General features: G+C 44.8%; 1 protein-coding gene across 3 annotated transcripts in view; it reads left to right on the top strand.

The window, feature by feature from the left end:
• Positions 1–5797: 5797 nt before the first annotated feature.
• hgfa (hepatocyte growth factor a) overlaps positions 5798–15780 on the top strand; it is a 33300-nt gene continuing 23317 nt past the window's right edge. For all 3 annotated transcript variants that reach the window (XM_084161752.1, XM_084161753.1, XM_084161751.1), the window contains exons 1-4: positions 5798–6247; positions 9428–9581; positions 9924–10036; positions 12058–12172. In XM_084161752.1, coding sequence (XP_084017878.1) covers positions 6184–6247; positions 9428–9581; positions 9924–10036; positions 12058–12172 — 446 coding nt within the window. In that variant the 5' untranslated portion in view covers positions 5798–6183. The remainder of the gene's footprint in view (positions 6248–9427; positions 9582–9923; positions 10037–12057; positions 12173–15780) is intronic.

Raw genomic sequence — 15780 nt, 5'->3', positions numbered from 1 at the left:
GAAGCGAGAGAGCGGGGCCTCCCTCGACTAACTCCCGCAGAACAACTTGGCTAGCCTGCAACATCACTTCCTGGAGTAGTTCAAACTGTGCATGTTGTCTCCATGAGACGCCATCTTAACTATCTCCATTTGGCTTCCATGCGCTATTGAGTCGTCACATAGGAATTGATGGTGTCACGTGATCGGTGGCTTTGTCTGGCTGGTGCTGACAAGGTCTGGCCTTGTGGAGTCCAAGTTCCACCCTCCTTCAATCCTCCTGGTGAAGAACACCTCCCATCCCTCCGGCTCTCTCCCCTCCTCCTCTCCTCACCTCTCCTGTCCACACCTCTCTGCTTAGCTCAGAACTCCTGTCCACTGGGCACTGTGCGTGTTGGTGCATGTCAGAGAGTGAGGGGGGAGATGAATAGAGAAAGAAAAGGAGTGAAAGAGAGAGCGGGAGGAAGGAGATAGAGAGGGGAGATGGAGGGGGAGAGAGAGAGAGGGGAGAGATATGGAGAGAATCTGAGCGAAATATGAGCAGATGTGGGTAGAATGAGAGAAATATTGACTGAAGTTGTTTTCCAGCCAGACAACCCACTGGGCACAGATGTCAGTTCAACGTCTAGTTGAAAACATTATTATTATTGTTTTTAGGAACTCAGTCGTGGTCTCAACTTAGTATTGAGAGTAAGAATAGTAGAATACACAAAATGCAATTTGCATCAGCAGTGTTTCTCTTATGTCAGTCACTGTCAGTCACTCATGTCAGCTGACCCATGTCAGCTAACTATTTTTAGACTGGTAGTTAGTCTAGCCAGCTATCTACACTTGTAGAAATCATGGCCGAATACCGACCGGGCATGCAGGGCACATGCCCAGGGGCGCTGACCTCTAGGGGGCCCCATTGATTTTGTTAGTCATTCTCACTCAGATATCATAATAGCATGGCATAAGTCACTACAAAATGTGTAGAATTGCATGAAATTAGCTGTAAAACTGCAACAACAACAAATATTTCTGCCCCATGTCAAAATTTGTACAATTGTAGGAAATGTGTAAACAAATGCAGTTTTCTCTCAACCCCATGGCAAAATGTGTAGAATTGCAGAAAACTTGCTTTAAAGGTTCAATGCAGACAGGATTTATTTATTTATTATCTTAATATCAAATCATTTCTGGGTAACAATTAAGTACCTTAATGTGAATGTTTTCAATTCAAATGGTCAAAAATAAACAAAAATAGCTTCTTGGCAAAGAGCAATTTCTGAGAGTGGTCTGAGTGGGGAGGGGAAAACTGAAAATTAGTTGTTATTGACAGAGAGGTTCGGAACTGTCTTTCTTATTGGTCTATTAACTAATTTACCGCATGGTGATGTCATCATGGAAGGCCAAAACTCCATCCCTCCAAAACAAGCTTAACTTTCAGGCAGTCTTTTCAAACAGCTCTTACACTAACAGGGAATTATCATTATGTTCACAATTTCACAGTATTATTCCAACCTCATAGTGTGGGAAATATATATAAAACACAGGAAAATCACATTTTTGACTGCACTGGGCCTTTTAAAACTGCAACATTTTCTCTGTGCCCCATGGAAAAATGTGTAGAATTGCAGAAAATGAACTTTAAAACATACATTTTTCTCTCCACCGTCAAGAGGAGGGCCACTAAAATGTTTTTCCATGAGGGGAAAATTCTCGCTTAGGGCCCCCAAAAGGCTAGAGTCGGCCCTGTCTCCATTTCTTATTTGACAGGTCCACTCACTATGTTGTATTGCATTTGAATGTTTTGAGCTTATAGCATCCCTCTCCAGGCCTAGAACACACACGGACTGTCACTGACTATGTCCTGATGAGGAGAGTGTGAGGCTAGGCAGTGGTAGGTGGGCCCATAGCAGGGAGAGCTTTGGCTCTGGGGCTGAGAGAGGGGAGTGAAGGACTGACTGATGGGATTTTAATGGGGTGGTCTACAACAGAACCCGACCTCTCGAGCTAGAATGAGATCAAACACAAGGTCCCAGTCCAGCTGTTCCCGCCAAATGAACCGTAGTGGACCACAGCCAGGAGGCCGCATCTAACCGTGAGGTCATCCCAATTTAGGGAAATGAAGTGGGAAATGATGCTTTCTTTTCAGTTGTTGATGTGATTCCGAAAACCGGCCCTATTCCAATTTATCTGGAGTAGATAGCCATACTGGAACATAATGTAGTAATAATAGGCCCAAAGTGTTTAACATTTGTTTTAGGAAAATGTTGCTCTGACAGCAGGCTGAGTGAAAGAAGAGTTTGACTTGCAACCTCACCTGCCCCCACCCATTATGAGCTGTCAAAATGAACTTGAGGCAAAGTGTATGAAATCATAGGGGACAAGGCTGCCAGTGCTTAAAATGTACTAACCTACAGTAATTTGCTTCCAGGCATGTTTTCAGAGCAGGTCTGGAATCTGGATTTCCCCTTTCTCTGACATTGGTTGACCTTGCCAGTGTGACACGTGCCCTGAAAGGCATACCTCCACTCCTGGCCTCCCCGGATCCCCCTGGCTAAGGTGCGCGCACGTACGCATACAGACACGCACGCACACACACACACACACACACACACACACACACACACACACACACACACACACACACACCTGCTGCCGCTTTTCAGCGCTGCATTAAACAAACGCATACTGTGAGCACACAGGCCCCAAAAAATGGGACCCCAAAAAGGAATTAACCTGCACATTACTTAATGAGAGCGGGCCAGGTGTCTGGCTTTTACCTAAGCCCCTTAATCCTTCTCTCTCTCTCTCTCTCTCTCTCTCTCTCTCTCTCTCTCTTACTCTCTCCTCTCTCTCGCTCCTTCTCTCTCCTTCACTCTCCTCTCTCTCTCTCTCTCTCTCTCTCTCTCTCTCTCTCTCTCTCTCTCTCTCTCTCTATAACTCTTTCTTACCGGCTGCCCCGTTAACGGTCGAAGTGTGAATTTGTTGTCAAGTAACGATCACCCCCTCCCCCTCCCCCTCCCCCCTGAGTTTCGTGTCCAAAACTCAGGAACACTTATTGGTTAAACAAAAACGCCAGCTCGCTGGTACCTAAAATGGGATGGTTGACCCCTCCCACTCGCTCGCCACACCAAGAGCAAAACACAGTGACACCATAGGACAGTGATCCTGTCACTGTCCCCCAAAAGCGCTCCGGATGGGATGCCGCCCTGAAAGCCGAAAGGCAGCCTGAAACTATTGTCTATCAGATCTTTATACGTCGTTATGATGTGGGTCTGGGACTGAAATAACTGGCATGGCATTTTATTATTGTCCCAGAAATCTGATGCCAAGCCATTGCTTAGGGACAGCGTTCCAAGTTAAAGGTGGCCTGACTCCAACATTCCTGCGTTCCCAACTTCTCAGTCCTTACTATGTTCAGCTTTTTTTCGTATTTTTGGGGCATTTCTGATGATTATCTTAGCACATGCTGCGATTTAGAATGTAAGCAAATAATCTAAATGTTTATTTTTCCCCACACATATTTTGTCTAAAATATTGCTTGCGCTTGGACATATTTTTGTCTCGTGGCATTTGACTTGCTGCAATATTCTCCAGTAGACCTACAGTGGGGAGAACAAGTATTTGATACACTGCTGATTTTGCAGGTTTTCCTACTTACAAAGCATGTAGAGGTCTGTAATTGTTATCATATGTACACTTCAACTGTGAGAGACGGAATCTAAAACAAAAATCCAGAAAATCACATTGTATGATTTTTAAGTAATTAATTTGCATTTTATTGCATTACATAAGTATTTGATCACCTACCAACCAGTAAGAATTCCGGCTCTCACAGACCTGTTAGTTTTTCTTTAAGAAGCCCTCCTGTTCTCTACTCATTACCTGTATTAACTGCACCTGTTTGAACTCGTTACCTGTATAAATGACACCTGTCCACACAGTCAATCAAACAGACTCCAACCTCTCCACAATGGCCAAGACCAGAGAGCTGTGTAAGGACATCAGGGATAAAATTGTAGACCTGCACAAGGCTGGGATGGGCTACAGGGCAATAGGCAAGCAGCTTGGTGAGAAGGCAACAACTGTTGGCGCAATTATTAGAAAATGGAAGAAGTTCAAGATGACGGTCAATCACCCTCGGTCTGGGGCTCCATGCAAGATCTCACCTCGTGGGGCATCAATGATCATGAGGAAGGTGAGGGATCAGCCCAGAACTACACGACAGGACATGGTCAATGACCTGAAGAGAGCTGGGACCACAGTCTCAAAGAAAAACATTAGTAACACACTACGCCGTCATGGATTAAAATACTGCAGCGCACGCAAGGTCCCCCTGCTCAAGCCAGCGCATGTCCAGGCTCGTCTGAAGTTTGCCAATGACCATCTGGATGATCCAGAGGAGGAATGGGAGAAGGTCATGTGGTCTGATGAGACAAAAATTGAGCTTTTTGGTCTAAACTCCACTCGCCGTGTTTGGAGGAAGAAGAAGGATGAGTACAACCCCAAGAACACCATCCCAACCGTGAAGCATGGAGGTGGAAACATCATTCTTTGGGGAAGCTTTTCTGCAAAGGGGACAGGACGACTGCACCGTATTGAGGGGAGGATGGTTGGGGCCATGTATCGCGAGATCTTGGCCAACAACCTCCTTCCCTCAGTAAGAGCATTGAAAATGGGTCGTGGCTGGGTCTTCCAGCATGACAATGACCCGAAACACACAGCCAGGGCAACTAAGGAGTGGCTCCGTAAGAAGCATCTCAAGGTCCTGGAGTGGCCTAGCCAGTCTCCAGACCTGAACCCAATAGAAAATCTTTGGAGGGAGCTGAAAGTCCGTATTGCCCAGCGACAGCCCCGAAACCTGAAGGATCTGGAGAAGGTTTATATGGAGGAGTGGGCCAAAATCCCTGCTGCAGTGTGTGCAAACCTGGTCAAGACCTACAAGAAACGTATGATCTCTGTAATTGCAAACAAAGGTTTCTGTACCAAATATTAAGTTCTGCTTTTCTGATGTATCAAATACTTATGTCATGCAATAAAATGCAAATTAATGACTTAAAAATCATACAATGTGATTTTCTGGATTTTTGTTTTAGAGTCAGTCTCTCACAGTTGAAGTGTACCTATGATAAAAATGACAGACCTCTACATGCTTTGTAAGTAGGAAAACCTGCAAAATCGGCAGTGTATCAAATACTTGTTCTCCCCACTGTATATATGTTTTTCTCGTTTTGGAATTATCACTCATCTATACCATTTATGAGTCTACCCTATGAGCACAAGACATTGAAATGACGTTGAAAAATGGCTACATCGTTTTGGTTGAAAATACTTTGAAACATGTTTTGCTCACTGGGTACATGCATATAACAAACTGTAGCCGTCTACTTTATGGAACTTGCATTCTACAAATTCTCCATTTCATCTTGGGGAAAATAACTTCATCCGTGTATTCAAGTCAAACAGACAAGACTGGGGGGGGGGGGGGGGGGGGGGGGGGGGAGCACTGTCTTTGTTCTGGATCGCAGGAGTATTACCTAGGCTAATCCCCATGCGTTTTGGTTCAAGGCGGTCTTTGGACATTTTGGCAGCACTTGCAGGTCCTTAGGGGCCCTAATCAATGCACTGCATAAAGTTCCTACATGCATCTGCAAATCAACCCATTTGCGTCTGCAGGTTCAGCCAAAACTCCGAAAAGGGTGGAAGGAGAGAGAAAAGGGAGGGTCAAGCCTACTTCTCAAACATTTTTTCATATCTTATCACCAACCCAGTCCCTCCGAAGCATTGAACCCGTACGCGTTCTGTCCAGCTGTATTCAAACGTGCCATATGAAACCAAAATCCATAAACTTCTACATATTAGCTCTCAGTCTATTACAAGGGAAATTACATGTATCCGGTTTGGCATCACCCCCAGCAGCTTAAGATAAACAAGTTAACAAATGCACTTTGCGTGTGGCTGAGGAAGCTGACTGAAGAAGGGACGAGAGTGCTGTAAAGGTGCTGGTTAATTGCCGCGCATCAGGGGGAGGGGAACCGGTGTGATAAAGAGGACTGGGGGGGGCTTCTTTCCAGTAAAGGGGGGCATCGCTGACTGCACTGTGGGCTCTTCCTGTTAATCCCAGATCGAACCATATAAACAGGTATAACGCGGAGAGGACGTTCAATCAATCCACAACGCAAACCTGGGATTAGGATAATACACTCTACTCCATCAAAAATGAAGGCAGATATCATGTGGATTTACAAACTTCTCTTTTGTGTTGTGCTCGCTGTGAATTCAGGTAAGTCTTACTAGGCAATGTAACCTAACGGTAGGCTATGTATAGCCTATAGCCATTCGTGCGTCATTGATATTCGGTTTAGTGTCAGTGTGTATAGGCTATATCATTTTCATTGGCATGAAAGGGAACGAGTTCTCTAAATATATCACACAGATGTGAAGACTTGTACCGGTGCAAGTGAAATGGATTGAAGTTCAGCACTTCCATAGACCATACTTTTAGTTTTGGGCATAAATATTGCCTATATCATGTAGACTAAAATTCATATTTGTATTGGTAGCCTAAACATAAAACATGATACAATTAGTTGTTGATACATTGATACGCTACAACATCTGTCATAATTAACAGTGGTGAGCAATGGTCTGGATTATTTAGAGGTATTTGATACTGGTTTATATTGTAATTGGAATGTGGCGAGGTGGCCATGTCTTTAGTTTGTCCCTATGTGTGCATTAGCTGGCTGGTGCGACAGGGAATGCGCCTTGCGCTTTGGCATGTAGGCTAATGTAACAAGACGATGATGCTTAGTAGAGAGGATAATTTGTGCAACACAGATTTTTTTTCTAAACTTAACTGATATTCTCAGTTTCAAAGATTTTCTTTAAAAAAGAGGCCTATATTGAATTTAACAGATATTCTCGGTTTCAAAGATTTTCTTTAGAAAAGAGGCCCAGATTGATCGTTGCCTATATGTGACATTAAGTCCATGTCTAAATATCAGTGTTAGGCTATATTAATGAAATGGGCCAAATGGTTCAATTGACTCGTAAGAAAATGTGCATGTCAGTGAGAAATTACTTTATGTTTTCACTGTCATACATACCTATGTAGGCCTAATGAATGCGTTATGCGCGGCCATCTGCGTAAAGGTACCCATAGGACACATTAAAGAGCTAGAACCTCTGCGCTGCAGTCATGTTTTTGAAGTGCATCTGCTGGCGATATAACTGCTTTGTCATTAACATTTTTATAGGTCATGGTCATTTCTGTAATAGGCTCTTTACTGTCACTGGAAGGATAAATGCATAGCTACTGAAAGAATGTCGTTCAGCTATCCACGCAACTGATATGTTGGTCTAATCAAGGTTAGACTGTAAACACATAAGTAGACCTATAACTAACTGCTCAGGGCAAATGACCAATTAAATTCAGTTTAATTCCTGAGCTCAGTCAAGGTAAGTGTCATTGGTCTGGTTAAGCCCAGTGGATGCTGTGAGCATGCCCGAATAGTCAGATTGGAATCCCGCGTGTGCGCGCAGAGGTGAGCTGCACTATAGACACATTTGGACGCGGAGCCGAGTTCCATATATCTCCATCGCAAGTTTTCACTTAAACAGATTTAATGCTTATGCAAATTCCAGACCGAGACGCACCTTTAACCGGTTCCTTTGCTGTTTAAAGAGGGGATGCGTTTTATTGGATACAGGTCCTCTCCACGTTGGAAAAAGGAACGGTACCCCTCTTCCCACGTTGAAATGTTTAACGTTAATGCCAAGCTAGCGGACTTAAACCTAGTCCGCTAATACCAAGCCGATGTTTGTCTTATGCCATCACTCCAAAAAAAAAGCCCTCTGACTATATTTAAATTTTTCAACGTTGGTCAACATAAAAAACAAATCTGCCTAAATCTAATATTGCGTCGTTGAGATAACGGAATGTCTCTGTCTTAGAGGAATGTTATATGTTATAATAACAGCGTGATGAGTGCCAGATGTAATTCTAATGTAGCCAAAACATGGTGTCCTCCCCGAAACCATTTCGACTACGGGGAGTCCCACAGACAACACATGGAGCTGCAGAGTACAGACACAAATACTTGTCTCTGATATGGGTACATTAACATATTTATTAAATGCAAAACTCATAAGCTCTTTTCAATTTAAAATGTTTCACTCTGGCCACCAATTATAAAGGAAATACTGCACCACTAAAGCATATGGTCTTTACATACATTATTTATGGATTGTAAATTATGAGAACTCTGAGAGACCATGTGATAACAAGCTTAATATCTTCAGTCCTATAAACCCCTTCACACCAAAAGTATGTCTAGTTGTAACTTCTCACATGTTCAAATGAGGTCCCTGTAGCGTTCTTATATGTAACTTAATATCAGCTAGGAGACATTAACAACCCTTCAAAGTATAAGCTGTTGGGTGGGGGTGGGGGGGTGGGGGGGGGTTCTACTAAGCTAACATATGGAATTGTTTTAAGAGTGTCATACCATGGATCATTTGGCTATTTGATTTAGAATTTTAGGACCAAAAAAATATATTCAAAATATTGAATTTGGCCTTTACTACTATAGCTCATAGAAAAGCATTGAATAACATATTCATAAATGGCAAAACAGACAGTCCAAAAAGAAGTGTCTGTCCTATATCTAGGAGATATAAGATAGCTCAGGGTGCGGACGCCTGGAGTACGTGCGTGCGTGTGCGTGCGCGTGTGCCTGCGTGGGTGTGTGTGAGAGCAACTGAAGAGACATTGAGAAGGTCAATGATCCCAAAGATGGAGTCATATACATTTGAGGGATGATGGTTCATTGGTTCTTGACTATAAACTGCTGACTTCACTGTTTTAATGTTTAATGATGGGGCAGTTCTGGGCTTCATACAAGTTGATTGAGGGAAGGGGGGTTAGTGCTGTGTGTTGTGGGGTGGGTGGAAGTGTGTGTGTCTGTGAGTAAGTGGAAGTGTGTGTGTGTGTGTGTGAGAGAGAGAGAGAGATTGATAGCCCAGATTCTGTGTGTGCATGTCTGTCTACTCTCTTTCATGGTCTGTCCTGTCTCAGAGTGCAGGAAGCAGTCGTTACAGATGTACCATCTCTGTCCTGTCTCAGAGTGCAGGAAGCAGTCGTTACAGATGTACCATCTCTGTCCTGTCTCAGAGTGCAGGAAGCAGTCGTTACAGAAGTACCATCTCTGTCCTGTCTCAGAGTGCAGGAAGCAGTCGTTACAGAAGTACCATCTCAGTCCTGTCTCAGAGTGCAGGAAGCAGTCGTTACAGAAGTACCATCTCTGTCCTGTCTCAGAGTGCAGGAAGCAGTCGTTACAGAAGTACCATCTCTGTCCTGTCTCAGAGTGCAGGAAGCAGTCGTTACAGATGTACCATCTCTGTCCTGTCTCAGAGTGCAGGAAGCAGTCGTTACAGAAGTACCTTCTCTGTCATGTCTCAGAATGCAGGAAGCAGTCATTACAGAAGTACCAGAAGAGAGAGGACACCAGGCTGCTGTGTCCAGACTGCCCCCAGCCCTCCATGGTCAAGAACAGCCGCTCACTGGAGCACTGTGCTCGCAAGTGCAGCAAGAACAAGAAAAACTTCACCTGCAGGTGCATCTCACACAAGCAGAGAAGATGGTCATAGAGACAGATGCATGCAAAATGCACAACTGTTTCACTCTCTCTCTCTCTCTCTCTCTCTCTCTCTCTCTCTCTCTCTCTCTCTCTCTCTCTCTCTCTCTCTCTCTCTCTCCTCTCTCTCTCTCTCTCTCTCTCTCTCTCTCTCTCTCTCTCTCTCTCTCTCTCTTTCTCTCTCTCTCTCACTGTTTCTCCATCTTTCTCTCTCTCCAGTGACCTACATGTTCCCTGTTTCCCCCTCCTCCCTTCATACAGCCTTCATATTCCTTATCACCCAGTGCTCATCTCTCAACTACTTCCCGTCTGTTCGTACAGGGCATTCTACTTTGACCATCAAAACAGGAAATGCCACTTGCTTCCCTATGACCGCTTCATGGACGGTGCTCACAGGGAACACAGGGTGAAGTTTGACCTTTACGAGAAGAAAGGTAAATATAACTGTTGACTTTAGCTCAAACATGACATTTTAGCCTTACACTCTCGCTTTTCCCCCTCCAAAGCATCATCAAATGTTGTCTTGGAAAAAACGGTGGATAACCGTTAATGTTGATTTAGAGACATGACATTATACACTCTATATTTTCCCCGAAACGTCCTAGAATGTCAGTGGAAAGTTTATAGAAGTTTATGGCAAAGCAGATTGGTTGTTTGTTTAGAGCGATGGTTCTGGTGGTATGATGGATCCTCCGAGCTTGACTCTCTAAGGTTTAAGAGCTCTCGATGTCTGTTGACACAACAACTGCATTCCCGCTCTAGTTCTGTAACTCCAGTGGCCAGAGATGTGCACACAAACATGCAGTGAACCAACCAGAGCATAAACAACATGGCCGCTGTTTACAGTTTGGACCCAAGGGATTGTTTAAGCTGTGTAGTCTCTCACTTGAGAATTGACGAAACGCCCCAAAGTGACATTTAATTAACTTTAGGGAGCTACAGTGCATTCGGAAAGTATTCAGACCCCTTGACTTTTTCCACATTTTGATTATAAGTATTCAGACCCTTTACTTAGTACTTTGGCAGCGATTACAGCCTCTAGTCTTCTTTTGTATGACGGTACAAGCTTGGCACACCTGTATTTGGGGAGTTTCTCCCATTCCTCTCTGCAGATCCTCTCAAGCTCTGTCAGGTTGGATGGGGAGCGTCGTTGCACAGCTATTTTTAGGTCTGCCAGAGATGTTTGATCAGGTTCAAGTCCGGGCTCTGGCTGGGCCACTCAAGGACATTCAGAGACTTGTCCCGAAGCCACTCCTGAGTTGTCTTGGCTGTGTGCTTAGGGTCGTTGTGTCCTGTTGGAAGGTGAACCTTCGCCCCAGTCTGAGGTCCTGAGTACTCTGGAGCAGGTTTTTATCAAGGATCTCTCTGTACTTTGCTCCATTAATCTTTCCCTCAATCCTGACTAGTCACCCAGTCCCTGCTGCTGAAAAAAACATCCCCACAGCATGATACTGCCACCACCATGCTTCACCGTAGGGATGGTGCCAAGTTTCCTCCAGACGTGACGCTTGGCATGCAGGGCAAAGAGTTCAATCTTGATTTCATCAGACCAGAGAATCTTGTTTCTCATGGTCTGAGAGTCCTTTAGGTGCCTTTCGGCAAACTCCAAGCAGGCTTTCATGTGCCTTTTACTGAGGAGTGGCTTCCATCTGGCCACTCTACCATAAAGGCCTGATTAGTGGAGTGCTGCAGAGATGGTTGTCCTTCTGGAAGGTTCTCCCATCTCCATAGAGGAACTCTGGAGCTCTGTCAGAGTGACCATCGGGTTCTTGGTCACCTCCCTGACCAAGACCCTTCTCCCCCGATTGCTCAGTTTGGAAGAGTCTTGGTGGTTCCAAACTTCTTCAATTTAAGAATAATGGAGGCCTCTGTGTTCTTGGGGACCTTCAATGCTGCAGAAATGTTTTGGTACCCTTCCCCAGATATGTCCTATATATATAATCCTGTCTCAGAGCTCTTCAGACAATTCCTTCGACCTCTGACATGCACTGTCAACTGTGGGACCTTATATAGACACGTATGTGCCTTTACAAATCATGTCCAATCAATTGAATTGACCACAAGTGGACTCCAGTCAAGTTGTAGAAACATCTCAAGAATGATCAATGGAAACAGGATGCACCTGAGCTCAATTTCGAGTCTCATAACAAAGGGTCTGAATACCTATGTAAATAAGGTATTTCTGTTTTTGATGTTTAATAAATGTGCAAACATTTCTAAAAAACCTGTTTCCGCTTTGTCATTATGGGGTATTGTGTGTAGATTGATGAGGAAAACAAATCATTTAATCAATTTTAGAATAAGGCTGTAACGTAACAAAATGTGGAAAAAGTCAAGGGGTCTGAATACTTTCCGAATGCACTGTATATCTTCCACGTGAATAATGACAGTGTTTTGCTAACTCTGACATTAATGTTTGTGTCTCTCTCTTTCTCTCTCGTCTTGGCTTTTGTAGATTATGTGAGGGAGTGTATCATCGGGTCCGGGGTGAACTACAAAGGAAGGAGGGCGGTAACCAAGGCCAAGATTCCCTGTCAGTCATGGACTGAATCCTTCCCTCACGAACACACGTAATTTTCTTTATTTTACTTCATTTTTTAATGTTATCTTTCTGTGGGGTATGCAGATTTTTCAGTCTGTGGTATTTCTACAGCTTTGTTACAGTATGTTGGGCATTATAGGCTTACATGAGATTAGTGGGTGATATACTCTGATGCTGAGTTGAGCTACTTCTGTACAATGTAGCTAAAACTCTTTGAGACCGAATGTGTCCTCCTCTTCTCACGTCAGTGAATGCAAGAGCCAAACACTTATACATAACTTAAACACTATAGCGCTATGACACACACACACACACACACACACACACACACACACACACACACACACACACACACACACACACACACACACACACACACACACACACACACACACATATACACAGCCACACCTAACACACACACATATACACACACACAAGGAAAGAGGCAAGGTCATCAGGTACAGTAGGTACAGCAGGAAAAGCTCTCAGGTTAAGCTAAGCGAGACCAGTGAATATCTAAAGATGGTTTGGAGCCAGGTTCTTGTTAGCACTGCTCGTTAGCCACAAGACATTTTAACAGCAATGAGTGGGGACGGAGAGGAAGGAGAGAGAGAGAGGGGAGAGATGAGGAAGATTAAATTAAAGAACACTGGAGAGAGAACAAGGGAGAGAGTGAAAGAAAGAGAAAGCAAGGCAGGGAAAGAGGGGGAGATAGAGAAACAGAAGGAGAGAGATGGATAGAGAGAGAAAAGGAAATAAACATAAGGAAGGAGAGAGAGAGGGAGAGAGAGAGAGCGAGTGTAGAGATGGATAGACTGAGGTCATGTTCTATGTGCTCTCCAGCTGAGCTCACTAAGCCACAGACATGAGAAAAATACGAGTCTCCGACCCAGATGAAAATACAGGGCCCACTCTCACCTCCCCCAGGACACCTTGACTCTCCCCCCTCCCCCCCTCCTCTCCTCCCCCTTGATCAGCCGGCAGATTATTCATACACACTGTCTGACTGACTGAATGAATCACAGATGCAGAGACAAATATGCACACAGACCCCCACACAAATGGACAGACGTACAGACACCTCTCTCTGTCTCTCTGTCTCTCTGTCTCTCTGTCTCTCTCTCTCTCTCTCTCTCTCTCTCTCTCTCTCTCTCTCTCTCTCTGACACACACACACACACTATTGCATTCCCCCTTTTTCCACTGTAGACCTCTAAATATTCCTGCGTTTGATATACAGCCTAGTTCAGCCACCTTTTCTGACGAGTAACAGAATGCATCGTAGCACCCTCCAGTTCTCCTCTCCTTAAGGGGTGAGAGTCGCAGTGAGCTAGCGTGAGACTATCCCGGTGTGTGAGGATTACACATAATGAAGCATGCATCATTTGCGTTTCGTGTAACTATTATTTTAATGCTGTAATTTTTCAGGTGGTTTCCTTCCAGGAATAGGACTTACATCTGCTGTCTGATGTTAGGACTTGGATTATAATGCCACTAGAAGAGTATTTTGAAGTTGGTATAGTAGCTTGTGTGGTAAAGGTTGTATAGTCAGTTGTAGTGAAGTGTATTTTGGGGTTGCTCTTGTGCAGGGGTACTCAACTCTGACCCTACGAGGTCCGAAGCCTGCTGGTTTCTCTTCTACCTGATCATTAATTGCTCACACCTGGTGTCCCAGGTCTAAATCAGTCCCTGGTGTCCCAGGTCTAAATCAGTCCCTGGTGTCCCAGGTCTAAATCAGTCCCTGGTGTCCCAGGTCTAAATCAGTCCCTGGTGTCCCAGGTCTAAATCAGTCCCTGGTGTCCCAGGTCTAAATCACTCCCTGATTAGAGGGAAACAATGAAAAAAACGCAGTGGAACTGGCTTCGAGGTCCAGAGTTGAGTCTGAGGGCTTTAGTGTTTTTATCTGGTTCCATGTATTTTGAAGATGTTTGAGTATTTATCCCCAATGTAGGTTGCTGCAACGTCTAGGTCAATGTTGATAATTTGGTAGAATTCTTCATTGGTCCAAGTTACAATGATCTTCTGTGTAGATCTTCTCGGGTACTCCCGAGTGGCGCAGTGGTCTAAGGCGCTGCATCGCAGTGCTAGCTGTGCCACTAGAGATCTGGTTCGAATCCAGGCTCTGTTGTAGCCGGCCGTGACCGGGAGTCCCATGGGGTGGCGCAAAATTGGCCCGGCGTCGTCCAGGGTAGGGGAGGGAATGGCTGGCAGGGATGTAGCTCAGTTGGTAGAGCATGGCGTTTGCAACGCCAGGGTTGTGGGTTTGATTCCCAGTATGAAAAATTAAAAAATAATGTATGCACTCACTAACTGTAAGTCGCTCTGGATAAGAGCGTCTGCTAAAATGTAACATTTTGAACTAGTTTTATCATTTCCCCCTGGATCATAATACTGTCACTTCAGGATGCAGTTTTCCATTTTCTAAATCTAAAGACAAGCTGGTGTGTTTTTCCTCATCCAGAGAGAGAGATGGGGGGACACAGAGAGAGAGAGAGAGAGAGAGAGAGAGAGAGAGAGAGAGAGAGAGAGAGAGAGAGAGAGAGAGAGACAGACACAGAGAGAGAGCGAGAGAGACAGAGAGAGAGAGGTCCAGAGAGAGAGTGAGACATATGTGCATAGTGTCTGCCTGCAGCACCATAGGGACCCTTCCGTGGCAGGGAGATGAATAGCTGGCTAGCCCAACATCATTACTTTCTTTCCTCCTCTATTCTGTACATACAGACAGGCAGACAGACAGGCAGACAGTTAATCTACTTACTTGCTCCTCTCTCTCCTCATGGGGAGCTCTGGGTGCCTTTAAAAAGCCTTAAAGTGAAATCCTGTCTTTTTTTAAATTACATTCTGATAGACTTTTATGACATTAAAGGAACTTGTCGATATGTTAGTGAGTTGGACTCAACTCATGGCGTGTGTTCTTTGATTCCAGTGTGTGTTTGGCTGTTGGAAGGCAGGCAGTTAGTAAGGTCCAAAAGTCGAAGTTGGGCCCTGTCCAGATTCAGCTCCTAGCTCCTTGGTACGACATGTGGATGCAACTTAATGGTATAGGTGCAAGCAATATGGTCAGATCTACACTAGTGTCTAGGGGGCTTCTGGGCTTGTGGTTGTCTCTGGACTGGGCCTTGGACTATCACGGTGGATGGAAGGGTTTTGGTTCATAGCAGACTGGACTCCCACTATTTGGCTGAAGTCTCTCTCATGGTCTAAGTTAGATCTCTGCAATTCCTCTGGCAATGGGATGAGTGAAGTTGTGCATTAGTGGAGTTCTATGGAGGCCGGAGGGCACAGGGGGAAGTGCCGAGCCGGCTCTCCCCCAAGAAAGGGCCCTGCCGTTGGGGCTGAGCGCTGAGCTGAGCTGCTGATAGGAAGGTCCCTCTGGTTCTATTTCTCCTTATTTTATTATTTTCCATCTCTCTTTCCATATCTCCAGCACTGCTCTTTTTATTTGTCCATCATCTGTTTCACTCTCTTTCTCTCCCTCCATCATCCCTCTTTTGCTCTGATTCTCTCTCTCTCTCTCTCTCTCTCTCTCTCTCTCTCTCTCTCTCTCTCTCTCTCTCTCTCTCTCTCTCTCAGTGGGTGGGAAGGCAGGGGCTGTGGTATGGCTGAATACAGAGGTGTTGAAAAGCCAGGTTTT

This window comes from Coregonus lavaretus (assembly GCF_964263955.1).
Source record: "Coregonus lavaretus genome assembly, chromosome: 5".
Taxonomy (NCBI): domain Eukaryota; kingdom Metazoa; phylum Chordata; class Actinopteri; order Salmoniformes; family Salmonidae; genus Coregonus; species Coregonus lavaretus.
Note: the sequence above shows the minus strand (reverse complement) of the source record. Positions and strands in the feature narration are given on the sequence as shown.